The sequence below is a fragment of the Lepidochelys olivacea genome (assembly GCF_965140295.1).
Source record: "Lepidochelys olivacea isolate rLepOli2 genome assembly, chromosome: 9".
Taxonomy (NCBI): Eukaryota; Metazoa; Chordata; order Testudines; family Cheloniidae; genus Lepidochelys; species Lepidochelys olivacea.
In genome coordinates this window covers 47,465,042-47,490,548 of record NC_140419.1, presented here as the reverse complement: position 1 = coordinate 47,490,548, position 25,507 = coordinate 47,465,042, and the positions used below count along the sequence as shown (strand labels likewise).

Genomic DNA, 25,507 nt, shown 5'->3' with positions numbered 1-25,507 from the left:
CTATACCCTTCTTCCAGAAAACCATTCTTATCCCACAGCATGTTCACCTTACACAGTAGGTGTGGTTCAAAGAGCCATCCTCAAACTTCCTTCTGTTTATATTGTGCACATGTGCCAGCTAACAGCCCCCTCTATTCACTTTAAGTTTAAGTCTAACCCACTTGTTAGCTAGGTTTGTCCTTGGTAGCTCTCTATACTTTCCCATATCTCGTTTTGAATGCTGCATTCCAAGTGCTGATGAGCCATGGAGTACACCCTCCCTGTACTTGGCACACAGTTTATTCATGCATCTCTGCTTTGACACGTTTCCTATGTTCTAATGCCAAAGCTGACTTCAGTTTTGCAAAGTGGTGTACAAGGCTTGACATGGGTGAACAGAACTGTGGGAAGAGCATAAGCCATTTAGTTAACATAACTTCTCCCACCACCCATGTACATAATGTATATTATATTAGTATCATGCACATCATACCTATTCATGTGGTGTATGCTATGCCTAACAGATGCATATTGGCTAACACCACTCCAAGCAATGTGTCACCTTCTTTTGAGTGGGAGCGAAGAAAGAAACTACCATGGAAAAGGGAAATTAAAAAATAAAATAAAATACAAGAGTTTGTATCTTGGGTCTGTATCGAGCAGCCCACGGGGCAGTTCTGTTATATATGTTTTGTTCTACAGCCTAGAGGCTGCTATGCTAGGTCTGTATTAGTACCCAGACGGTTCCCCTGTCCCATGAATGTGCTGTCATGCAGGGTGCCTGCACTTCTTGTGATGGCCGTAATGATGCAAAGGAATATGCTCACATCCGCTCTGCTATGAAGATCCTCATGTTCTCAGATTCTGAGCACTGGGACATCAGCAAGCTGCTGGCTGCTATTCTGCACCTGGGGAATGTCGAGTTTGAAGGTAAACACAGCACTGCTTGCAGCTAGGTCTTCCCTTCGTCTCAATGTTTAAAGTCTGTGGATCACTATCTGCCTTCTTGTCTAAAGGCCAGCTCGTGGCTGTCTGCCAAACAGATGTGGATGGCGAGTGGGGGTGTTGGAAGGGCAGCAGCTGCAGACAATAGAAGTACTGGTGGGTGAGCCAACTGAATTCTGTTCTGAGAGGTGACCCTGTTACTGTTTCCCGGGGGGGGGGTGGTGGTGAGAAAGCCTGGATTTGTGCTGGAAATGGCCCACCTTGATTACCATGCACATTGTAGGGAGAGTGGTCACTTTGGATGAGCTATTACCAGCAGGAGAGTGAGTTTGTGTGTGTATGGGGGTGGGGGGGGTGAGAAAACCTGGATTTGTGCAGGAAATGACCCACCTTGATTATCATACACATTGTGAAGAGAGTGGTCACTTTGGATGGGCTGTTACCAGCAGGAGAGTGAGTTTGTGTTGGGGGGGGGGGGGGCGGAGGGTGAGAAAACCTGGATTTGTGCTGGAAATGGCCCAACTTGATGATCACTTTAGATAAGCTATTACCAGCAGGAGAGTGAGTTTGTGTGTGTATGGGGGTGGGGGGGTGAGAAAACCTGGATTTGTGCTGGAAATGGCCCACCTTGATTATCATGCATATTGTAGGGAGAGTGGTCACTTTGGATAAGCTATTACCAGCAGGAGAGTGAGTTTGTGTGTGTGGTTTTTGGAGGGGGGTGAGGGAGTGAGAGAACCTGGATTTGTGCAGGAAATGGCCCACCTTGATTATCATACACATTGTGAAGAGAGTGGTTACTTTGGATGGGCTATTACCAGCAGGAGAGTGAGTTGGGGGGGGGGGGGCGGAGGGTGAGAAAACCTGGATTTGTGCTGGAAATGGCCCAACTTGACGATCACTTTAGATAAGCTATTACCAGCAGGACAGTGGGGTGGGAGGAGGTATTGTTTCATATTCTCTGTGTATATATAAAGTCTGCTGCAGTTTCCACGGTATGCATCCGATGAAGTGAGCTGTAGCTCACGAAAGCTCATGCTCAAATAAATTGGTTAGTCTCTAAGGTGCCACAAGTACTCCTTTTCTTTTTGCGAATACAGACTAACACGGCTGTTACTCTGAAACCTGTTACTATTCTCACTGTGAGACAAGGTTGGCAGGCCATAAAGAGGTCCCCTCACACACACTGAGGCATTAAATAACACCGTGCCCTGGCACGAATGATAATGAAAACGACTCTGTGTGCTAGGGGGAAAGGAGAGGCTGAGGGCACCTCTTCACTGGCAACGTTAAAGTGCTGCCACGGCAGCACTTTAACATGGCTTGTGTAGTCGTGGCAGAGCGCTGGGAGAGAGTTCTCCCAGCTCTCTAAACAAACCACCTCCACAAGGGGCGTAGCTACCAGCACTGGGAGTGCGGCTCCCAGCATTGGTGCACTGTCTACACTGCCACTTTACAGCACTGAAGCTTGCAGGGCTCAGGGGGGTGTTTTTTCACACCCCTGAGTGAAAAGGTTGCAGCGCTGTAAAGTGCCAGTGTAGACAAGCCCTGAGTCAGGGTTATTGTGGAAACTCAGAATTCTCTGAGTTGGGTTTGATTCAAATTGCAGCCTTAGCATTGCACTGAATGCATTCTGTAGGTGACTCTTACGTCCTCTGTTCCGTGCGATCTGATTAATCTCTTAGCTTGGGAGCTTCTCAGGGCAATGGCTTTCTCACTGGGGCCAGGTCTACACTACAGACTGCCAGCAGAGCTATGCTGGTCAGCGGTGTGGATTAACTAAACTGCTAACACTCTGCTGGTGTGGACATGGCCTGTGTTTCTATACAGTGCTCTGCCTGAGATCCTGCTCCTGGCTTTGGATAGTACAGTAATACAAACAGTAACAATACAGCCATGCACCATAGTGGTAGTGACTTGTACTGTGTGTGTATACTGAGCTTTGCGGTTTCCTCTTCCCAGCTGCTGTGTATGATCATTTGGACTGCTCTGATGTGCTGGATTCTTCACACTTTTCTGTAGCAACCAAACTGCTTGAGGTACTGGATTCTCGTCTTCTCTCACTAGCTCTCTGGTTTGTTCCCCCTTCTGGGAGGGTGGATTGTTGGCACATGTGCTTCTGTTGAGGGATTGTTTATGGTGTTTTCCTTTTGTGCTGTGTCCCCTTGTCGCTGCTAATGCTCACAGTGTTGCCCCTCCAAACTGAGAGATCTTTCCCGATATAGGCCCCAGGAACAGCTATTTTTTTCTGTGACAGTAGGCCACAGTACCGGTCAGACAGCATGTCTCTGCTTTCCCCACTTCTATCTTAGTCTCTTTTTCCTGAGTCAGACTCTGCCCATCTTTGCCAGGTCTGCTTTATCTACATCGGATGACCCAGCTGCAATGATTATTCCTATAGGTGGACTCTGGAGAACTGCAAAACAGCCTTACAAACCACTCGATCATCATCCGAGGAGAGAGCGTGTCCATGCCCCTGAGCATTGTCCAGGCTGCTGATGGGAGAGACGCCTTTGTGAAGGTAAAGGAGTTCACCCCCTCCAAGTGTGCATTGCACTGATGTTTTTCAAAGAGTGGGAATGCTTTCAGAGCTGTGTCTACAGACTCTCTCAGGGCCTGGTTCTGCAAACACTTATCACTGGGCCCTAGATCTTGCTACACTGAGCGTGCATGTTGGCTTCATTCAGCACAGCAAGCACTAGGCCGACTAGGGTTTGCATTATTGGGCTCTTACCTCCTTTTTAACTCTTCCACAGGGGATCTATGGCCATCTCTTCTTGTGGATAGTAAATAAGATCAATGCTGCAATTTTCAGCCCACCTTCTCAGGATTCTAAAAGTTCCCGCAGGTCCATTGGGCTTCTGGACATCTTTGGTTTTGAAAACTTTAACACCAACAGGTAGGATGTTCCAGATTCATTTCCGTCAGGGAAGGTGACAAATAGCAGACATAAAGGTAGGGAACAAATGAATTAATTTGCTCATTCATTGTCGTCTTCGCGCTCAAAGTAAAGATGGTGTTTGCTTCCATCACTGAATTTTCCTAGCGATGATCATGATGCACATCCCTGTGCTGACTTTTCCTGCCACACAGATGCCATTACCTCTGCTGAGCTATGTTGCACGGGACAGGGGTTCTCCAACTTCATCATAGCATGAACCACATCTTAATGGAGATCATGTTGTGGATACTTCAGGTTCCTATTCCCTGCATGCTTTCCTCTTGCCCAGTCCTCTCCTGTACATGGTTTCAGGCGCTTGATTTCCCTGCTCCTGTGGACATGCTGCCCAGATGCCTCTTCCTCCCTGACATAATGCCGATTGTCTCTTTCCCATCTCTCCTGGACATTCCTCTCCCACTGGTGGCTTCAGGCCCCAAGAGCAGCTTCTGTTTCCTCTTAGATAGTAGTGGCCCCAATGGAGGCAGCTAGACTCGCTCTTCCTCCTTGTGTCCAGCTCCTTCTATGGGCACTGAGGCTCTTTGGCAGGGAACCAGCAGGACACAAGGAGGAGAGCCAGCACCATATAACCAGCCAGCTTTCCACAGACCATTAGCAAATGCTGTGCAGACCATGAACCACAGGTGTTCTGCATATTAATGTACCAAAGATGCTACACCTGGGAAAAAGCCCAGGGAGCATGTGATCAGTATCACATTTCTGTATGCTACCTTTAATGGAATATGTGATAAATCTGTCTATAGTATGATGGTGCCTAAAGGTCACAATCCAGATCAGGGCCTCATGGTGTGCAGACACACCAGCACACAAAATCCTTGCCCCCAATTATTTACAAGACCAGATGCAAGATGCGTGAGTGACAAACAAAAGGAGGGAAGGTGGCAGAGAGGACAAGAGTAAGAGGAATCCGATCACACACCTATACAGGTTAGCTAAGCACATACAGGCTAGCTAGGCACACAACCAGGAAGCTCCTATGGGTCTCTGTAAAAACAAAACAAAACATAAAATGAAACAATCTGTCCTGCCAGCCGCACACTATATGAAGAAGGAGTCCATTGCATGTGGGTTGTTGGGCATGGTGACATGTGCCCAGAAAGAACAACATACACCAGGTGTGTTCGTTAACAGTATGAAATGGTATCACCTAAACTATAACAGTGTTCCCTGTGTGCATGTATCAAATATAGAGTGTCAGATAATACTGTCCAGTGAAAGTGATGGTACCAGGTAACATGGAGATGACAGTGGGTCCTCATGCTGTTCCCCTGCAGCTTTGAGCAGCTCTGTATTAACTTTGCCAACGAGCACCTTCAGCAGTTCTTTGTCCGCCATGTCTTCAAGCTGGAGCAGGAGGAATACCTTGCTGAGCACATCTCCTGGAGCCACATTGACTTCACAGACAACCACCAGGCTTTGGAAGTGATTGCACTCAAACCCATGAACATTGTCTCCCTCATTGATGAGGAAAGCAAGTTCCCTAAGGTGAGAGCCTTATTCTATCTGGTCTCTTGGCTTCACACAGAGGGCAGCTGCCTAGGAAGCTCTTCTGGAGGGACTGTGAGCTGGTAAGACCCAGTGAGAGTCATTTCCCCACAGAAGTCCCTTCACTACCTTTAATGTCCTCTCCAGTTGCAACCCAAAGGGGAAAGTCCATGAGATTAAAACTCTTGTGCACACTGTAGATGGTTCACTGGTTGACTGTGTGCTGGACTGTGCTTACAGTTGGGAGGAGTTGCTGCTCCGGAATTCTTCAGGGCCAGAATAATTTGTGGCCTTTATAGACTCATAGATTCCAAGGCCAGAAGAGATTACTGTAATCATCTAGTCTGACCTCCTGTATAGCACAGGCCATAGAACTTCCCTGAAATAATTCCTAGAGAAGATCTTTTAGAAAAATATCCAAACTTTATGTAAAAATTATCATTACAAGACAATTGAGAATCCATGACAACCCTTAGTAAATTGTTCCAATGGTAAATTACCTTAATTGTTAAAATGTATGCCTTATTTCCAGTCTGAATTTGTCTAGCTTCAACTTCCAGCCATTGGATCATGTTATACCTTTCTCTTTTAGATTGAAAAGCCCATTATTATATATTTGTTCCCCAGGTAGATACTTATAGACTGTAATCAAGTCACACCTTAATCTTTTCTTTGTTAAGATAAATAGTTGAGCTCTTTGCGTCTATCATTATACAGCATGTTTTCTAATCCTTTAATCATTCTTATGGCTCTTCTCTGAACCCTCTCCAATTTATCAACATCCTTCTTGAATTGTGGACACTAGAACTGGACACAGTATTCCAGCAGTGGTCACCCCAGTGCCAAATATAGAGGTAAAATAACCTCTGTATTCCTTCTCAGTATTCCCCTGTTTATGCATTCCAGGGTCACATTAACTCTTTTGGCCACAGCGTTACACTGGGAGCTCATGTTTGGCTGATTATCCACCACAACCCCCAAAGCTTTTTCAGAGTCACTGCTTCCTAGGATAGAGAGTCCCCCATCCTGTAGATATGGCCTACATTCTTTGTTCCTAGGGGTATGCATTTACATTTAGCCAAATAAAAAGCATATTGTTTGCTTGCACGCAGTTTACTAAGCGATCCAGATCACTCTGAATCAGTGACCTGTCCTCTTCATTATTTACCACTCCCCCAATTTTTGTATCATCTGAAAACTTCATCAGTGATGATTTTATGCTTTCTTTCAGGTCACTAATAAAAACATTAATGAGTGTTGGGCCAAGAACAAATCCATGCGGGACCCCTCTGGAAACTCACCCACTCAATGACAATTCCCCATTTACAATTACATTTTAAGACTTATCAGTTAGCCAGTTTTTAATCCATTTAATGTGTGCCATGTTAATTTTATATCGTTCTAGTTTTTTTAAACATGTCATGCCTTATAGAAATCTAAGTATATTATGTCAACCCTTTTACCTTTATCAACCAAATCTGTAATCTCATCAAAAAAGAAATCAAGTTAATCTGACAGGATCTATTTTCCATAAAGCCATGGTGATTTGCATTAATTATCTTACCTTCCTTTAATTCTTTATTAATCAAGTCCCATATCAGCTGCTCCATTATCTTGCCAGGGATTGCAGTCAGGCGACCAGCCTATAATTACCCAGGTCATTCCATTTACCCTTTTAAAAAAATGTTACATTAGCTTTCTTTCAGTCTTCTGGTTCCTCAATTCTCCAAGACTTATTGAAAATCAACTTTCACAGTCCAGCAAGCTCTTCAACCAACTCTTCTAAAATTCTTGGATGCAAGTTATCTGAACCAGATTTTTAAAATGTCTAACTGTAGTAGCTTCTGTTTAACATCCTCCAGAGATGCTAGTGGAATGGGAAGAGTGTTATCATCACCATAGGATGAGACTATAGCATCTGTTTTCTCCCCAAATACAGAACAGACATATTTATTGAAGACATCTGCCTTTTCTGTATTATTATTGATAATTCTACTATTTCCACATAGTAGTGGACCAATACCATTGTCAGGATTCTTTTTTATCCTATTATATTTAAAAGACTCCTTCCTATTGTCATGCTGGCCATAGCTGCCTCCTTGTGTCTCTTTGCTTCCCTTATCAATTTTCTACAAGTCCTAATTTCTGATTTATATTCATTACTATTAACATCCCCTTCCTTCCATTTGTTATAATATAACAGATATATGTATCTGCCTTCACTTCCACTCTAAACCAAGTTATTTTTTTAACCAGCCTTCACCCTCAGTTTTGGCTTTTTGGGCATCTAGTAAGGTAGTCTTAAATAATGCAGCTGTGCCAGGTGGTAAGAGCACAGAGGCTGGAGAGCATCCCCCATGCTCTCTGCATGCTCCAGGAAAGGGATAATCACAACTGCAGTCCCTGCACTCAGAAGAGCAAAGGGTTTGCTCCCCCTTTATTATCTCAAGGGCCCATGGCACTTCAAAGAGCACAGCCCTGCCCATTCTACATGCTGTTTGCCACCCAAAGGAGGAGGAAGCTGTTGAGGCATCCCTTTAACAACAGGATTATCCTAGTGGTTTTTTTCCCCTCCCTGATTAATTGTAATGAAAACTATATGCTTAATGACAAGCACCCAGCTGACTGCCAGCCAACCAAACTCATCTGTTGAGCTTCCCATAGATTGGCTATGCAGCAGAATCCTGTCTGTAACCTCCAGAGATGCATAAGGGCCAGGGCAAGGAGAGCGGTGCCAGCCTCATGGAGGGCCTCTGTGCCACTGAGCCTGTGCTGGGCAGGAAGGCTCAAAGAGGCCAGGGGAACATGCTCTCAAGCAACTCTTACTGCCTCTTGCACAGCTTTGGGGAGCCCCAAGCAGCGGGGGTGACTCCCTGGCCCCAGGGTAGCAGGACACACTCACTGGTGCTGTGAAGTGCCAGTGGATACTCTAGCTAGGCCCTGTCTTTGTATTTGAGAGTGCTAGGATGGTGCCCTACTGCTAGATCCAGCTCCTAACAACATTGTCCCTCCCTCCCACTCCAGCGCAATCACCCAATGCAGGTCCAGATTTAACCCTTTGTTATCTTGGAGCACTATTTTTTTTGCTCGCACTGTAGAGGCCAGTGCTTGCAGAGAGAATCTGCTTCACCCCTGGCTCTTGGTTGTGTTTGTTCCTAGGGCACTGACGCCACTCTGCTAAACAAAATCAATTCCCATCATGGCAAAAGCAAAATCTACATCCCACCGAGGAGCGTCCATGACACCAAATTTGGTATCAACCACTTTGCTGGGATTGTCTATTACCAGTCAAAAGGTGAGAACACTTCAAGTACAAGCATGGTCCTCCTCAGAAGCAAAGAGAGGAGAGCGCCTGTCCCCTGAGGCAGCTGCCCCATGGGTCATTGTCATCTCCCTGGTGCTAGATTACACGCAGCCTCCTGCTTGCCAAGCAGAAGTAATGAAGGCAAGAGGATTCATTTAAATTGAGGTGCAAGTTACTGTAAATTAGGTTTATTTTTGAGTAGCAGCCTGGGACCAGAGCCAGCGCAGATGATGAGGTTATTTTATTTCTGACCCACAGGTTTCCTGGAGAAGAATCGTGACATGCTCAGCTCCAACATAATGCAATTGGTTTACTCTTCTAAAAACAAATTCCTGAGGCAGATCTTCCAGGTGGAAACAACTGTGGCTACCCTAGGCCGTGGAAGCATAAGACATCTCAGAGCTGAGCATACCCTCAAGGTTGGCTTTCTTCCACTTGATTACAAAAAAATCTGGAGTGTGCTTGATTATCTTCAGCCTTCTGAATGGTCTTACATTCTGTCTGCAGACTCTTCTGTCTTTCCCTTGAGCAATTTGTGCACTGGTAGAACAGCTTGCGTGATCAACTGGAGTCCTGAATTATTGCCATAAACTGCTGTGATGTCAACCCAAAACTCAGAGTAACAGGGGGCCTTAGGACTTCCTCTCCCTGAATGGCCCATGCGGAGGCTACATTCAGGCTTGCATCAAAGCATTTGAGCTGTACTGCTCAGACAGCAAACTGACAAGTCTATATTGAGTCTGCCTCAGCTGTGCCTGGCTTTCTGTCTGAAGGTAGATGCCAGCTGAAATCGTCTAAGCGTGCACATGTTCATCACTATAGTATTTGAGTGCCTGTGTGTGTGAATAGGTCTGAGTGGAGGTGGTATGGAGAAAATCATGACTAAAGGCATGCCTTGTAAACCCAGAAGCTCCTTTTAATTGAAGCAAGCCGTGACCAGGAGGCACCATGGTAGAGTGAATACAACTCTAGGAGCAGGCAGACAAGTGGCAATTCATTAAAAAATTCTCCATCTAAAGTCCCAGGATAGCTTGTTGGGAACCTCAGAACTTCATGTGGGATCATTTAAGAGTATCACAGGAAGTGATCTGGGAGTGGAACATTGTGCAATCCAGGCATTGTGCATGGGATCATTCAGATAGCCAATCCAGAATAAAATATGAGTCCTGTGAACTACAGCCTAAGATCCCTGTCCCAGATACTGTTATATTGGATAGCAAGGTTGTAATAGGGTGCACTCACCTCTCGCGAGTGCCCCTGTTTGAGTGTGTGTTTTTTCTCAATTTTCTCCACTCATGGTGCCCCGTTGGCTACTGTAGTTGTCAGGCAGGTCTGGCCGAGTCTCTCACAGTCGTGCAAAACCAAACAAATCCCTTCTGGGGTACACAATCCAAAATGTCCCCCATGTCCTGCACCCTCCCTCAGTCTTTCACCAGCCCAACAGGGCCCATCACTGTACCCTCGCTTGGTCCAGCTAGGTTGCAAGGCTCCCACTCTGGAACTGAGCAGTGCCCTGAGGGCTTTTTTCCTGGGGTCACCTTGCCTCTACTTGAGTCCTCAGTGACCCCAGCTTTCCTGCTGAGCCACCCTTCTTGGACTCAGTTTGCTGACCACAGCTCCCCACTGAGTCAGTCCCAGTGCAGCCCTCTTCCCTGGGATGCCACAGCTCTAATTCCCTTCCTTAGGGTACAGCCACTTCCCTTAGTGGCTGGGCGGGGACCCAGTCCCACCCACTGCTCCGGGTCCCAACCCAGGGACCCTTTAATCCTTTTGCTGCATCCCTTTACTAATTGCTGCTCTATGTTTCCCTGGACCATTTCCCTATAGTCCGTCTTAGTTGAGTCGCAGCAGCCAGCCAGAAGCTGCTTCCTCACTCCCCCAGTCCCTGCCAGTAACTACCTGCTTGGTCCCAGCAGCCAGCCAGAAGCTATTCTCAGGCTCCCCCAGTCCCTGCCAGTAACTAATCCAGTGTTTCTCAAATGCGGCCACCAGGAGCTTTTCTTGCAGCCAGAGCCTCCCGGGGCTGTGATGGGGTGGGGGTGGGTGGCAAAATGGTGGCCCTTTCCCCTCTCTGTTGCTCCTGGATGCACTGCCTTGATGTTGATTGCTGGGACTGCCAGCAGGGGTTGGGCTCTGCCTCCTTCTGGAGACATCTGGAGCACAACGCTGGAGGAGCAGGCAGCCAGTGAATTCCCCACCTTCCCAGGGCAGTGGGGCTCAGGCTTTGGGCCTCAGCTCTGGGGCGGTGGGGCAGCAGGTTCTGGCCGAGGAACTTTGGGCTCCAGCTCTGGACTCTGGCTGTGTAACAGCAGGTCCCAGGCTCTGGCCATGGGGCTTCAGGCTCCAGTCCCCCGCTGCCTCCCCCAACCCCTCACCCACCAAACCTCATTGCCTCTGACCCCTGCTGCCTCCCCTGACCCCGCATCCAGGGCTTAATGTGTCCCTAGGCTTGGCAGGGCTGAGTAAGTCTGCTGTGAAACAAGATACTTGCATGTTTGTTAATATCATGTTTCACAACAGACTTACTAACTAGCAATAAATAAATTACAGTGATTTGGACGTGTGTATGTGCATATTTAGTTGTTTTTCCTAAAGCTAATTAAGTATTTTAGGGGAAAGTGTGAGAGCGGTCATGAGCAAGCGTTGGTGGCCGCAGTCTGAGGCCATCAAAACATTTGTCCTGAGAACCCCTGAATTAATCTGTCCAGCCCCTGCAGCCAGCCAGGAGCAGTCTTGCTCTCCTAGGCCCTGCCAGTAGGTTAAACTCACTCTGTAATGGCCCTATAGCTCCTTTCATATGAGCCTGCTGGGCCCTGATAGGCTGCTCCTTGCAGCCTCTTTCCTGATTGGCTGCTGCCCACGTAGCCTCTCTAGGCAACTTGGAGGACCCCCTCCATTGCCCTTTTCTGGGGTGGGGTGTGACAGAGCCACAAGGCAGCAGGGCCTACTCCACCCCATCACAAAGATATTTCCCTAAGTAAGAGACTGAGTAGTCTGTGTACTTGGCACTCTTATCGCAGTGCAGCCTACAAAAAGGGCATGGCTAAGCAGATTGCGAACTGATCATGGCCTTTCCCCCACTGTACAGTGCTCCTTGGATGGGCCTGAGGGACCTCCTGTCTGCGCCTTCCAAAAGGCAATGTAAGCCACTCCTCATCACCCTCCCTCCACACCTCGCGAGGTTGGCTGCTTGCCTTTGGCCACTGACGCTAACTTAGCTCTGCCTCATGGCCCAGGTGCAGTGTGCGAGTCTTTAAAATTCACGATTGCAAAGTTACCTTAGAGACGTGTATCTAAGGGTGTAAAAATGGGGCAGGATTTTATTGTATGAAGTGAGAAGCAAAGAGTGGTTACCAACGTACCCAGCAAGAGTGGGGGAGGGCAGAGTTCAGTTTACATGCTTTTCCTTAACTGTCACATTTCTTCACTTTAGAGTGTTTAAGCAACCTCAGGTCTCAGAGTAGCAGCCGTGTTAGTCTATATCCGGAAAAAAGAACAGGAGTACTTGTGGCACCTTAGAGTCTAACAAATTTATTAGAGCATAAGCTTTCATGAGCTACAGCATCCAATGAAGTGGGCTGTAGCCCAGGAAAGCTTATGCTCAAATACATTTGTTCATCTCTAAGGTGCCACTCCTGTTCTTTTAAGCAACCTCAGCGTTGCCTGAAGGTATTTTGTCTTTTACTTTTCATATTAGGTAGGTTTCCTGCCTGGGGTGGATAGCAAATCATCCTCCTAGCTTGCTGTAATACTTGTTATCTATCTGCTCCCCTGGCTCTATTTCCTGATTCTGTCCTCTGATGTCCTTTCTTCCTCCGTCTCTGTCCCGCTCTGGCTTTCTGCAATCCAGAGCATCGTCTGCCTCTGCTCAGGTAAATAGCTTGAGGGAAGATGGAAGTGAACAGTGGAATAAGCAGCAAAGGGCAAGCTGGAGTGGCATCTGTGTAGAGAATAACCTTGTGATTAAGAATTGGGTTTATTTGCACTGCTTTAGTGGTTTCTTGTCTCCTCAAAAAGCCTGTGTTATTTGAAACTTTTTCTTTGGAGCATGCATGGGAAATGCAATGGCTCATCTGTGAGGAAAGAGATGTTTTTCCAGTGGGGATGCATGGCTCAATTCAAAGCCCACGTACGTGAGTGGAAAGACTCCCATTAACTTCCATGGGCTTTGTATCAGGCCCATACTTTGGAGCCTGGGAAGTAAAGGCTGTAGAGAGGAATGGTGGGTTAATGGCTCCATGGGACTTTGCTGTCCTGAGTTGATAGAACTGCTCCTCGAGATCACTGGGAGAGAAACCACAATCCTATTCCTGGCAACAACGTCCTTAATTGTGTAGTCACGTGAGACCATCAGGATACAGGTGTCAGATCTCTCTGTGGCTGTCTTACTGACTTATTGAGGTAGAAGATGGACTGCTAAAATGTGGGAATATCCAATGTTAATTAGGCTCATGTACTGTAGTTATTTTAGCTGTTCTGATCAGATGCCTACTAGCTTTAAGTGAATAATCTGTGTTGTAGCTGCTCTAAGGCAGTGGTTTTCAAACTGTGGGTCATGACCTGGTACTGGGTTGCAGAATGTAAGGCACTGGGTCGCGGCGGCTCTGGTCAGCCCCACCGACCAGGCTGTTAAAAGTTCCATCAACGGTGCTGCCTGGATAAGGCAGGCTAGTCCCTACCTGTTCCAACACCATGCTGCACCCCAGAAGTGGCCAGCACCAGGTCCAGCTCCTAGGCGGGGGGGCCATGGGGTGATGCGTGCTGCCCCTGCCCCGAGCACCAGCTCCGCCCACCCATTGGCCGGGGGCGGTGTCTGCAGGCAAGAGCCACCCACCTACGAGCCAGACCTGCTGCTCGCCGCTTCTGGGTGCAGTGTGGTCAGTAGTGCCAGGGTAGGCAGGAAGCCTGCCTTAGCACCGCTGCTGACCGGGAGTCGCCGGAGGTAAGCCTGCGCCCCAATCCTGCACCCCAATCCTCTGCCCCAGCCCTGAGCCCCCCCAAACCCAGAGCCCCTTCCTGAACCCCAAACTCCTCATCCCTGGCTCCATCCCAGAGCCTGCACCCCCATCCCAGAGCCTTGACCCCCCCCTTGCACCCCAACCCCCTACCCCATCCCAGAGTCCCCTCCCACACCCTGAACCGCTCATTCCCAGACCCACCCCACAGCCCTCACCCCCACACCCCAACCCTCTGCACCTGCCCTGAGCTCCTCCCACACCCCAAACCCCTCATCCTGAGTTCCGTTGGGTCATGGGTATCAACAATTTTCTTCAACTGGGTCACCAGAAAAAAATTTTGAAAACCACTGCTCTAAGGCACTCTGAGGAAATATTTTCCAAAAGTACATGTGTTTGGCCACGGGAGGGCAGTGTTGATCCATAGGTAAAGCTGTGGACGTGCTCAGTGTTAGATGTTGAAGTGTGAATGTTTAGAGAGGAATGACAATCAGAATGGATTTGCGTAAGTGTAATAGCAACATGGGCCAATGGAGTGTGTGGTTCCCCTGTGTCAAAGAAACCTTGTGTCACATAGTTATTAGCTCCTTGCTCTGAAGAAGCCCTGTACTAAAACAAAACAAAACAAACAAATGCAATAGAACCCTGCTGTAGGTAGGATAGGACAAGAAGCAATGGGCTTAAATTGCAGCAAGAGCAGTTTAGGTTGGACATTAGGAAAAACCTCCTAACTGTCAGAGTGGTTAAGCACTGGAATAAATTGCCTAGGGAGGTTGTAGAATCTCCATCATTGGGGATTTTTAAGAGCAGGTTGGACAAACACCTGTCAGGTGTTAGATAATACTTAGTCCTGCCTTGAGTGCAGGGGACTGGACTATATGACCTCTCAAGGTCCCTTCAGTTCTATGATTCTGATTTGCACAGAGTGTCACTGTAATGGAATGTGCAGTTTAAACACAATGGAAAGCTGAGATTAACTCCTACTACAATGCTCTGTCTAACAAAGAGTGTGGAAAATTCTGCTCCCACTTAGGCGGGTGAAAACTTGCAGTAACTAAAGTAAAGGTTTCAGAGTAGCAGCCGTGTTAGTCTGTATTCGCAAAAAGAAAAGGAGGACTTGTGGCACCTTAGAGACTAACCAATTTATTAGAGCATAAGCTTTCGTGAGCTACAGCTCACTTCCACAGCCTCCCAAGGTGTGTTTCCACTGGAGTTGCACCAGTGGAACAGAGAGCAGAATTCAGCACAGTTGCTATAAGCATAAGAACTCTGTATTTATGACCATATGCAGATCAGCTCTTAACTTTTCACTATGTATTCTGTGTATTTGTACCATTTCACTATTTACAATAGCAATAACGACCTTGGAGTTAGACTTCTGTAGCTAATGGCTGACTGGGAAGCCATGGGCCCTTAGCCTGGGCAGCTGGGCATGAACTGCCAGGTAATACCTAGCCTGGAGGTCAGTATTGCTTACGTACATGCTGTTTCCTATCAAGCTCACAAGCACACACATATTAATTACCATTGCAATAATAACCTGGTATATGCCAAGACAGGTCCTATAATATACCCAGAACTTGTCCGCAGAGAAGGATCCTGGCCCTTGGTACGCATGATGGGTAGGACTTTGCCACTTCCATACACACTGAGCAGCACTTTACTCATGTGAGTAATCCCAGTGAGTGCCGGGGGATTACTGGCATGAGTAAGTACAGCATAGAGTAAGGATGGCAGATGGGTACAGAAACAGAAATTAGGGGCCTGGCAGAAAATGTGTTTCTCTTTCCAGGAACACGCAGCGACGTTATTAGTAGGCCCAAGGGAGATAAGAATCATGTATGTGCTTATTCTCTCCAGGGCTTGGATACCAACAAACGCCTGTCTACATTAGGTGGTCAATTCAAACAGTCTCTGGAGCAGCTGATGAAAATCCTGGGGAACTGCCAGCCGTACTTCATTCGCTGTATCAAACCCAATGACTACAAGAAGCCTTTGGTAATACTTCAAAAATACTAGATCAACGTCTTACCCGCAGTAATGTTTGTGTTTAGGGGGAAAGTGACTTAACAGAAATCCTCAGTTGCTATATAGCATCTTGTATTTCCACCTTAACTAAGAATAGCTGGAGTTCTAAGGTGGCTGTAATAAAAAAGGCAACAGTATAGAGTGACTTTAATTTTAAATGGACCCTGCAAAAGGTTTTGGAGTGATGTATTGCAAAACCAGGAATGAGGAATATACTGAAACATGTTATAAAAGCCTCCCTTGTACCTAAAAAACAGATAATAGGGAGGGTTTTAACTAACAACAAATAGGGAAAGGGAAAAAAATATAACTATGGGGCCAAAAGTGATCATACTGAGAGACAAAGGTGCTGGTGTTTAAAGTGGAGAAGGGCCATCTGAGCAGAGTCACAAGGGAAGAGCGAAGGTCTTGCAGTTAAGACACTGGACTGGGACTCAGGAGATCAAGACCCGGTTCTGCCGTAGACTCCCTGTGTGACCTTGGGCAAGTAATTTCATCTGTCCATGCCTCAGTTCCTTCGTTTGAATTGGGGACAATAGCACTGCCCTACCTCAGCTGGTGTGCTAAGAGGATAAAAGAGAGTCAACAGAGGGGAAGTGCTCAAAGATTGCAGTGATGTGGCTATAGAAGAACCTAGATCAAATGGAATTAAGTTCTATGTTGCAAGGTGCAGCACCACCAAGGTGCAATTACCTGCCAAGCTAGGAATTGATGATGGGATCGTCCTTACCAGAACCTCCCAAGCAGCCAAAGGACAGACTACATTTGAAATGCATTCTAGGGCTTTGTATTCATGATCTTGCATCTTTGCAAAAACCTGCATCAACCTGCTGTGGGCAACTAGGACCTGGCCCAAAGCCCACCAAGATCAGTGAGAGTCTTCCTAAGGACTTCAGTGGGCTTTGGACCAAGCCTCTAGTGACCAGTGTTTGCAGATGTAAATTTAGGGGGTGGATTGAGCTCCTTTGACAAATGTGTGTCCACCTTAGTTTTGGAAACAAAGGGCCAACTCCTCAGCTGCTATAAATCAGCACTGCTCCATTGAAGTCAATGGAGTGATGTCAGCTTGTATCTGCTGAGGATCTGGCTCAGAAACAGAGAAATACTAATTTTAAAAAAAGAATTGGCCATGTGTTGACTCACACGCTAGCTGCACTGTTGTTTCCTGAATAGAGCACATCATTTTGGATAGGCCGAGTCTTCTCTTGCAAACTGCCATGTGCTTTCAATTCCCATTGACTTCAGTGGGCATTAAGGATGCTCAGAACCCCATGAGAGGTGCTCAGTGCCTGGCCGAATTGAGCCCATAGAGTAGTCTAATCATATCAGACCAGATCCAACTCCCTTTTTAAGTTTGTGGGAAGACCCCCATTATTTCAGGGGGAGATAGACTGGGTCCTCACCTCCAACAGGGACAGGGCTCAGGTTGCAATGAAACAATAATGGAATGACTTTTCCATACTGCCGTGCAGACCAAGGCCCTGACCCTGCCAACTTATGCCCATGCTTACCTGTTAGTACGTGACTAGTCCCACGCAGGTCACTGAGACTACTTGCCTGCTTAAAGTGGGTCAGCCTAGGCAGGATCGGATCCTATGGCGTAACTGATGTCACTTGGAGGGTATATCCCTGCCTTTCATCCAGTAGCCCTGAAAAGTTACTGTGCACCTCTCAGCCAGCACATGTCCCACCACAGCAGATGTAGCCACAAGTAAGCATGCCAGTGCCAGTGGTATGTTTCTATTTTCTCAGTCTCTGTGTGATATGAACAGAAAAACAACTACAGAGGACTGTAGAAAAAAAAAAAAGCACTCTGTCCACTCTCAACTGTTCAAAGTAGCTGGCAAATATCTCTTCACTGGTACCTGATGGTCTGTTCATATTTACAGCAGGCAAGGATTCTGAAATCCTGTCCTTTATCTGCCCACTGGGGCTGGCTGTCATTATTCAGGATGTGAGGAAGTTCACTTTTTAAAGTAACCTCTTTATAGCCCTGATCTTAACACTTCGCAGTTCATGAAATCCTGCCCTTCCCCTCCCTTAGTCTCTGTGGCTTGTAGAAAAGGCCCTTTAAGGGGTTACACTTTCCAAAGTGACAGTTTAAAAACAAACTATGCACAAAAACTATAGCACTAGACCACACTACGTGAGGCCTGAGGCTCCAGGGTCTTACCGCTTGTGCCATCACTGACACTTGTGCAAAGGGAGAGTACAACCCTATTGGGCTGATTCGGTAGCATTCAACAGCCACTTGCAGAGGTGTCAGTGACTAACAGGTGGAAGTCTGCAGTGAATCTGGCCTGGTTTGTGTCATCTTGGTTTCTTTCAGCCCTTGTGCTTGCGGTAGGGATGTTAAGCACTCTTGGTGGAAGTTTCAGGGATGTCCAGATTTTACATTTGCTTGCTCAGATTGGGTCTTGCCTTCATAATTACCCATTTCATACACCTGTCTGGCAATCTGAATGCCAAGGTATGGGATGTCCTATGTACATGCTCACCTTTGAGCACTGGGCCCACAGTATGATGGATTACTTTAAGGTGTGGATTTTTAAAGGACCTCACCCTAACCTCTAATTTTGTTCTTTTGATAAAATGCAGGCACAATTTTGCAGGTGTAGTTTCTGATCTGTAGATATCTGCTGGTTTGTGGGATCAGTTAGGAAGTCAGACCACTAAGTGTCACAAATGTTCCTGCATTTGCTACCTACAAAAGTATACCCACAATTTCTCATGGGTCTAAAAGTGCAGATCTGGAATTGGAAATGGCCTTTAAAAAAATCAGACCCAAAGTAAATAGATCATTTCTGCTGCTGGCGTGTGCAAATATGCAGCTCTACAGAAGTCCCTTTCTTACACCAGCAATGGATTTGATGCATTGACTTATATAAAAAAGGCAATTAAAAAAAGAGAGTAGTATCTCATTTTGAAACCATCCTGGTATCTGCGGGATGGAGTCAGCAGATGCTCTCTAAGGAATGTTACATGAACAATTTGTTTCTGTGATAAGTTTCTTCATGTGTCTGTCCTTTCAGTTGTTTGATCGGGAGCTGTGTATCCGACAGCTGCGCTATTCGGGAATGATGGAAACCATTCGGATTAGGAAGGCTGGCTACCCAATTCGCTACAGCTTTGCAGAGTTCTTTGAGAGATACAGAGTCCTGCTGCCAGTGTCCACTCGAGAACAGGTGTGTCCACAGGAACTTGATTAATGTTAACTGGACTTTTCCTGATGGGGCACTGAGGGTAATATAGTCTCAGTTAGATTTTAAGCCTAAAATGGTCTCAGCTCACTGCTCACATGTACTGGATCACATGGCTAACCAGGGTTTAAATGCTTCTATTCTTCATGTTCCCTTTAGCTCATGCTTTTAGATCCAGTGGTCCTGGGTTCAGTTTCTGCAAACATCCCAACCAAGCGCATCATTCCAGATCTAAAGCACTTTCATTCTCTGCACCCTCATTTCTGAGATCTCTCTGTGCTGAGAAATTAACATGCCCCTGGCTTTGGATACCAGGACTTCTCAGAACAAAAACTAACATTCCTCTAGCTCTCAGTTCTGGAGCCGTTTAAACCTGAGCCATTTCTACTCTTGGCACTCTCAATCCTAGGCCTCTCAGACCTCCTAAATTTCTGTTCTTCATGCTTTGAAATGCCAGGTCCATAGATGTTTAGATCCTGCAACTTCTGTATTTCTAACCAAGTCCCGATCAGTGACAATGATTTTTTCCCCTATCAGCTGCAGGATGATGCTCGTCGGTGCTGCATTTACATTTCTGAGATGGTTCTAGGAAAAGATGAAGACTGGAAAATTGGAAGAACCAAGATTTTCCTCAAAGTAAGTAAAAAAGGCCATTTGCTACCTCTTAAGGTTAAAAAAAAAATGTGGGTGTGTCATCAGAAAGCTTGAATTCCCAGTTAAGGAGAACTAAGTCAGCAATCCTGAGTTCTAATGTGAATGCTATCCTCCTCTCCGAGTCCAGCTCTTTGGCCCTCTATACAGTGTAGTTCAGTGGGTATCGTTGTGCCACCAAATGGCTCATCCCATAAGAGATTCACTCACCCACTCCCATTTCCCATTTGTGCAGAGGACCAGCGCATTGCACTTCATAACTCCCTGCTTAGGCCCTGAAGGTACAGAGCATGTTATAGTGTGGGCATACTGTATGCCTGCAGATGGCTACAAGCAAGAACAGTGTGGCCAGGTGCTGCATAAACTTCCTCCTCCAGTTCCGACAATGCACATTGATGCCAACTCGCAGCACACCTGCAAGTTCTGGGTCTCTTCAGCACAGATGCTGCCCTTTGTGTCAAGTGTCTGGTGGTTCTGTGTTGAAACCGTTAAATCAATGTATATTTGTGACCTCTTTTTAACAGGATTATCACGATATGGTATTGGAGGTGCAGCGAGACAAGGCGCTCACTGAAAAGGCCATTCTGATCCAGAAGGTGCTGAGGGGATTCAAGGACAGGTGAGTGCTTTTAAAGAGCACGAGAGTTCGTAGTTGTATAAATTCTCACAGACTATTCTCCTCCTTGGGGTGCAGTATAACATAAGTAAAGCACGGTCTATATCAATCCGCAGCTTTCATTGGCCTTCAATTAGACTTCAGATAATATACTGATGGGGCCATATAAATAGATGGGCAAAGATTTTGCTCATAGATTTGTTATGTTTTCTGTTTCATTTTATCTTACAAAATCCAGTGGTGCTGTACATGGCACCCTGCATGTTTGTGAAAGAATGATCAATAAATCCGCCTGGAAGGAGGATTTGCATTTATCAGTTTTTAGTAAACAATGGGCTAAGTCTCAGTGCATGAAATCCCACTGCAGTCAGTGTCCTCTTTTAATCTGTTTTAACCCTATCTTAATTTTAATTTTAACCCTATTCAGTTCTTCTCCCTGCCAGTGTAGAATTGTTCCCTGTAGTTATGGTTCCTAATGTTTTGTCCAGTTCAGTTTAAAAAGACAATGTATGTCGAGTTTACTTACATACTAGCACACAGCCATCCTCAGCTGCTCAGATTCCTTAAAGGTTTGAGTTATCACTTAATCTAACTCTGGCCAATCAAAGTGTGTTTTAGGGAAGAGTTCTAACTGTGTTCGGGAATGCGTCCATCCGTGAATGTGTAATACGGGTGTCATCCACCCTGCATTTACTGGGAGAGTGATCACTGTAGGAAGTTTGCAAAACTCATCTGAATAAGCAAACATTATCAGTAAAAACTCGAGTTCTAAGCATATGGTGATCAGACACATAGGGTTAACTTATCTAGGTTTGATTTCTGGAAACTGGACTACGTTTTCAGCTGTCACATCTCCAATGGATTTCACGGAGCTACTCCAGCAAAGCACGTGGCCTGGAGTTACTGCTGAGAACATTACTGGAGCATCATGGGTCAATCAATAGGGATTACTGGTACTTTCCCTAGACTCTCCTCCTCTCCATTAACAAGTGGATACAGAGTGCATGTGACAGGATTTTGGCTATCTTGTCTAATTCATTCTGCTGCTTTACTTGCGCTGAGAAGCAGGGTGAATCTCTCACTGGTGCTATGCAAGGGGTCAGGCTAGATGATCAGAATGGTCCCTCCTGGGCTTACCATCTGTTAGCATGGGGTGCAGGCGGACAGGATGTTGTGACTGAGAGGGCTAAGTATGGGCTAAGAGGGGAGAGCCACTGCTTCATTCCTGCCCCTCGCCCTGGTCTGTTGTATAAGATATGGCAGGACTGCCTAGCAGAGTAACCTATTTCTTCACCCATCTACTTTTAGGAAGCAGTTTCTAAAACAGAGGCAGGCTGCTGTGAAGCTGCAGGCAGCTTGGAGGGGTTATTACGGCAGGAAGAATTTCCGACTGGTAAGCGAGTGGGGTCTGGCCTTGAGAGAGTGTGAATACTGTGCTGTACATGGCGGGAGTTCAGAGTGGCTGCTCAGCAATGAGAGAGAATGGGCAGTGGGGTGGTGTATGGAGAAGAGGGGTTAAGCCCAACAAGGAGCACCTTAACCCTTGTTGAACCCAAGACACACCCTCTTATTAGTAAAGCAGTTACCCCTACCTAGTCCCAGGAAGGCCATTTTCTTCCATTCAGTTCTCTTCAGTCCTGTTCTCTCCTTCCTTTGCCTCTGTTTCCTGGGATTAATGTCATTCCGTACATTCAATAGGCCATGATCTTCAAAACCCACTTTAAAGAACACTGCACTGGCAGGAAATAAAGCATTCACTCCAGTGGTAATTTCCAGTAGCTGTGTCAGTTGTCCTGAGTCTTTGTCCAGGGTAGCTACAGAACTTGTTATCCTCTATCCAGCCCAACACAGTCCTGGCCTTGTTTGCATCAAGCCTAACTGCTTCCACTCATTCTTCTACACATTCTGCAGATCCTGCTGGGCTTCGAGCGCCTGCAGGCCCTCTTCCGGAGCCGGCTACTTGCTAAGCAGTATGAAACAGCCCGGGCCAGTGTGATTAAGTTTCAGGCCCTGTGCCGAGGTTACCTGATGCGTCAGAAGATGGCAGAGCAGATGAAGGCTGTGTGCATTATACAGGCATATGCCAGGGGTATGTTTGCTCGTAGGAGTTTCCAGAGGATGAAGAGAGAGGTATGTGTGCACAGTCATCTCTGAAACATGATATTGCTTCTAGAATGCTTTGATAAGCATGGGGAGCAGCAAGCTTCTATAGGTAGCCAGTCCCCATTGTGATAACATAGTGTCCCCAGATGAGTTCTTAAGGCATCACCATAGAGTTGACTGTAGGATGTTCTCTTTGGTGTAGAATCCTAGAGTTAGCATGATGATGGTTCTCCAGGATCTTGACAGGTATGAGAGCAGGGTCTTCAACATGCAGATCTCATGTCTGTCTGTCATCTGTGCTTATTAAATTAGGGGATTTGCAGATGTGGGACAAAATCACTTGGGGAAATTGCAAAAAAAAATAAAATGCATTTTGTTTTAAAAATCAAAGAGAGTTCAGGAATATTTCTGTGTGGGAGGCATGAAGGGAGAACAAAAATATCTTATATGATAATATGTTCCAGTAACTTCTGAAGAGGTAAATCAGTTTCTATAACAGGGCCTGATATGGTCTTTTACAGAAATCAGACTATTGCTTTCTGGAATGAGATATTCACTGCCATGGACAAAACTCCTTAATTATTATTCATATTTCAATAGCACCTAGGCACCCAGTCATGGGCCAGGTCCCCATTGTGCTAGGCACTGTACAAATACAACAAAGACTGTCTGCCTGTCTCCATCTATAGATTTTCTAACATGCCTATTATCAAATGTCATATACATAGATAGGAGATGGACTTCGACTTTGACCCCACTCTCCTCCAATTCTCTCATTCAGCCACTGCTCCTTGCCAAGGGCCAAATGCATACCTAGAGGGAAAGATTTGGTGTTTTCTCTTCTTCCTTCTCTCACTTATTCACAAGCAAGATCATCAGGGCAACCCCTTCCCCACATCCTTCCTGGAGAAAGTGTTCAGGCTTAGAGTGAACTCAAAGTCAGTGCACTTTCTCTTACTGTCAGGGACCTCCTTACAAAAATTTGTAAAGGGGGCTGGGTGGCCAAATGAACCTTCAGTACTTGCCTCTTGCAGAAGACAGCAAGATCCCTTGTTGAGGAGCCCCAGTTAACCTCCTGGGCATTTCTTTCATTTGAATATCGGCCCCTTTTCAAACTATAGAATTGAAAAGGCAAAAGTTCTCTTCTGAAATAGTTTTCTTACATCCAAATGGTACTAGTTTATATGGGCCCTGTTGCCAAAGACAGCCAATCTACAGCTGAGCAGCCACTGAGGGATATTACTAAAATCTTGGGATGGCAGCCATCCCTGCTTCTCAGATGATGGTAGAATGTAGCCAGCAAAGCAGGGTAGAGATGTTCATAGAGTGTTACTGTTCCCTGCAGCACCAGCATAGACTAGAAGCCAGAAGGCTATGCTTAGAAGAGGAGAAGCGCCTCATCCAAATCATCGGGCCAATGAGAGCAAAGCAAGAAGCCATGAAGCTAGAAAAGGTAGGAATCAGGATTTGGAGGGATGAATGCAGAGTTCTCGTGTGTGCTCACAGACACCCCACTCCACCAAACATACACACGTGGACTTGCTTAACTCTCCACACACATGCATATGCATTGGGCTGCATTTTCAAAAAGTAACAACATGCAGGTACAGTTGTGACCTCCCTTGTGTATGCAAAGAAAGAACTGTGCAAGCAAGTCAGACATGCTTATCTGCCTGCACATTTCCCCAGATTGCTCATGCAAGTCTATCTGCAGCAATGTACTGGCACATTTGTCCAGATTGCCCATGCCAATGTGTTACCAAATATTTAAAGTCACACTCTTCTCTTAAGAGTTTGGGATTCTGTGCTTTCCCTGTAGCAGCTATTGACACCACTGCCCCTGACAGTTGCATTGTTTTTAGGCTAAGATTTTTAAAACAAAACTAATTAATGAGCACCAACTGTCAGGCTCCTGGGCCATACGACTTTAGACTTCCAGTATTTAGAATCTTGGGCTTAGTTTCTTATCTCATCCGCTATTACGCATCAGTAAGTGAAGGAGAACTGACTTTCTGATATTTTCTTTTGTAATGTTCCATAATCCATCCAATATAATCTGTTGGTCATTTGGGATCTGAAACTATGTCCCCCCCTACAGAAGCTTTGCTGTTTACAGGAACAGGTGGAAACATGGGAAGCTGTGGACTTCGTGGCCTTCTACAACTGCAGAAACAAAAGTGACTTTTTGTGAAGTTGGAAAAGAGAAAAATGTTGGGCCCAATTCTGATTTCATTTAACCCCAGTATTAGATTGGTGTGAATTATTGACTCCTGAATTATCCCAATGTGAGTGGGATCAGAGTCAGACTGCTGTTAATTTTGGCTTTATGCCCCACTTCCAGCATGTACTTTAATTTTTTATATCCAAGGCTGTGTCAATCCTGGATGTAGCTCTCCAGTGCAGATGCATCACTCCAGTGTGACTCACCAGTACAAGCACCATTTTGCGCTGGTGCATTGTGTCTACATTGGGAGTTTGCACATGTCGAGCTACATCTGTGTAGTTACATCAGTGTAAATGTCCCAAATCTAGATAAGCCTTCAGTTCTAGCTAAATACCCTTCTAGTTAATCTTAATGTGTCTTTTGTGTGTTTAAAGGAGCACCTGGCTATCCTGGAGAGGGAGGAGGAGGAGGAGAAGCAAAGGAAATGCAATGCTCTCTCCAACAAGCCACCACCTTATGATGTGATCAGCGATCAGGAAATGGTGGATAAAGTGTTTGGTTTTCTGCCTGCTGTGATTGGAGGCCAAGAAGGGCAGGCTCCTCTGGGATTTGAGGTAAAGAGCAGCAAAGACATGATGGGCCAGATTCATGCCTGGTGTAATGTCCTTGACTTTGCTGAAGTTGCACCAAGGATAAATTTGGCTCAACCAGCTTCTATAAGGTGAAAACGTGAGCACTGGAAGAGACCAGAAGAGAAGAGCTAAGTGGATCCACTCTCGAGTCACATGATCTCATGTACTTGGCATCCTGGGGAAGCTCATTAGTAGCTCAATTAGCATAAGCTTCTGTCTCGTACAGGGCTTGAGAGCTCTGTGCCTCCTGAGGTCACAGAATGCCAGTTCCTTTCCTCTGGCAGACCCTAGAAAACCCATGCCAGCCTCTTCATTCTGTATCAGTCTCTTTTATTCTGCTTCCAGGACCCGTTTCTCTGTCTGTAATTTTCTTGTTAGTCTTTTACAGTACATTCGTGCATTTCTTGTGGATTTAGTAGCTTTCTGTTTGAAAACGAGAGTAAGGTAGAGAGTGGACCTGATATATAGAACTGTGTAGCCTGTGTG

At 46.1% G+C, this 25,507-nt stretch overlaps 1 protein-coding gene across 3 annotated transcripts in view; it reads left to right on the top strand.

Moving 5' to 3' along the window:
* The window catches only part of MYO7B (myosin VIIB), a 97,314-nt gene that overhangs the window by 26,911 nt on the left and 44,896 nt on the right, over window positions 1-25,507 (top strand). For all 3 annotated transcript variants that reach the window (XM_084638192.1, XM_084638193.1, XM_084638191.1), the window contains exons 9-23: window positions 756-909; window positions 2,887-2,963; window positions 3,326-3,445; window positions 3,681-3,823; window positions 5,158-5,368; window positions 8,528-8,663; window positions 8,931-9,091; window positions 15,488-15,625; window positions 18,688-18,840; window positions 19,393-19,491; window positions 20,031-20,125; window positions 21,431-21,515; window positions 22,034-22,252; window positions 23,571-23,678; window positions 24,824-25,003. In XM_084638192.1, the coding sequence (XP_084494318.1) occupies window positions 756-909; window positions 2,887-2,963; window positions 3,326-3,445; window positions 3,681-3,823; window positions 5,158-5,368; window positions 8,528-8,663; window positions 8,931-9,091; window positions 15,488-15,625; window positions 18,688-18,840; window positions 19,393-19,491; window positions 20,031-20,125; window positions 21,431-21,515; window positions 22,034-22,252; window positions 23,571-23,678; window positions 24,824-25,003 (2,079 nt within the window). The remainder of the gene's footprint in view (window positions 1-755; window positions 910-2,886; window positions 2,964-3,325; window positions 3,446-3,680; window positions 3,824-5,157; window positions 5,369-8,527; window positions 8,664-8,930; window positions 9,092-15,487; window positions 15,626-18,687; window positions 18,841-19,392; window positions 19,492-20,030; window positions 20,126-21,430; window positions 21,516-22,033; window positions 22,253-23,570; window positions 23,679-24,823; window positions 25,004-25,507) is intronic.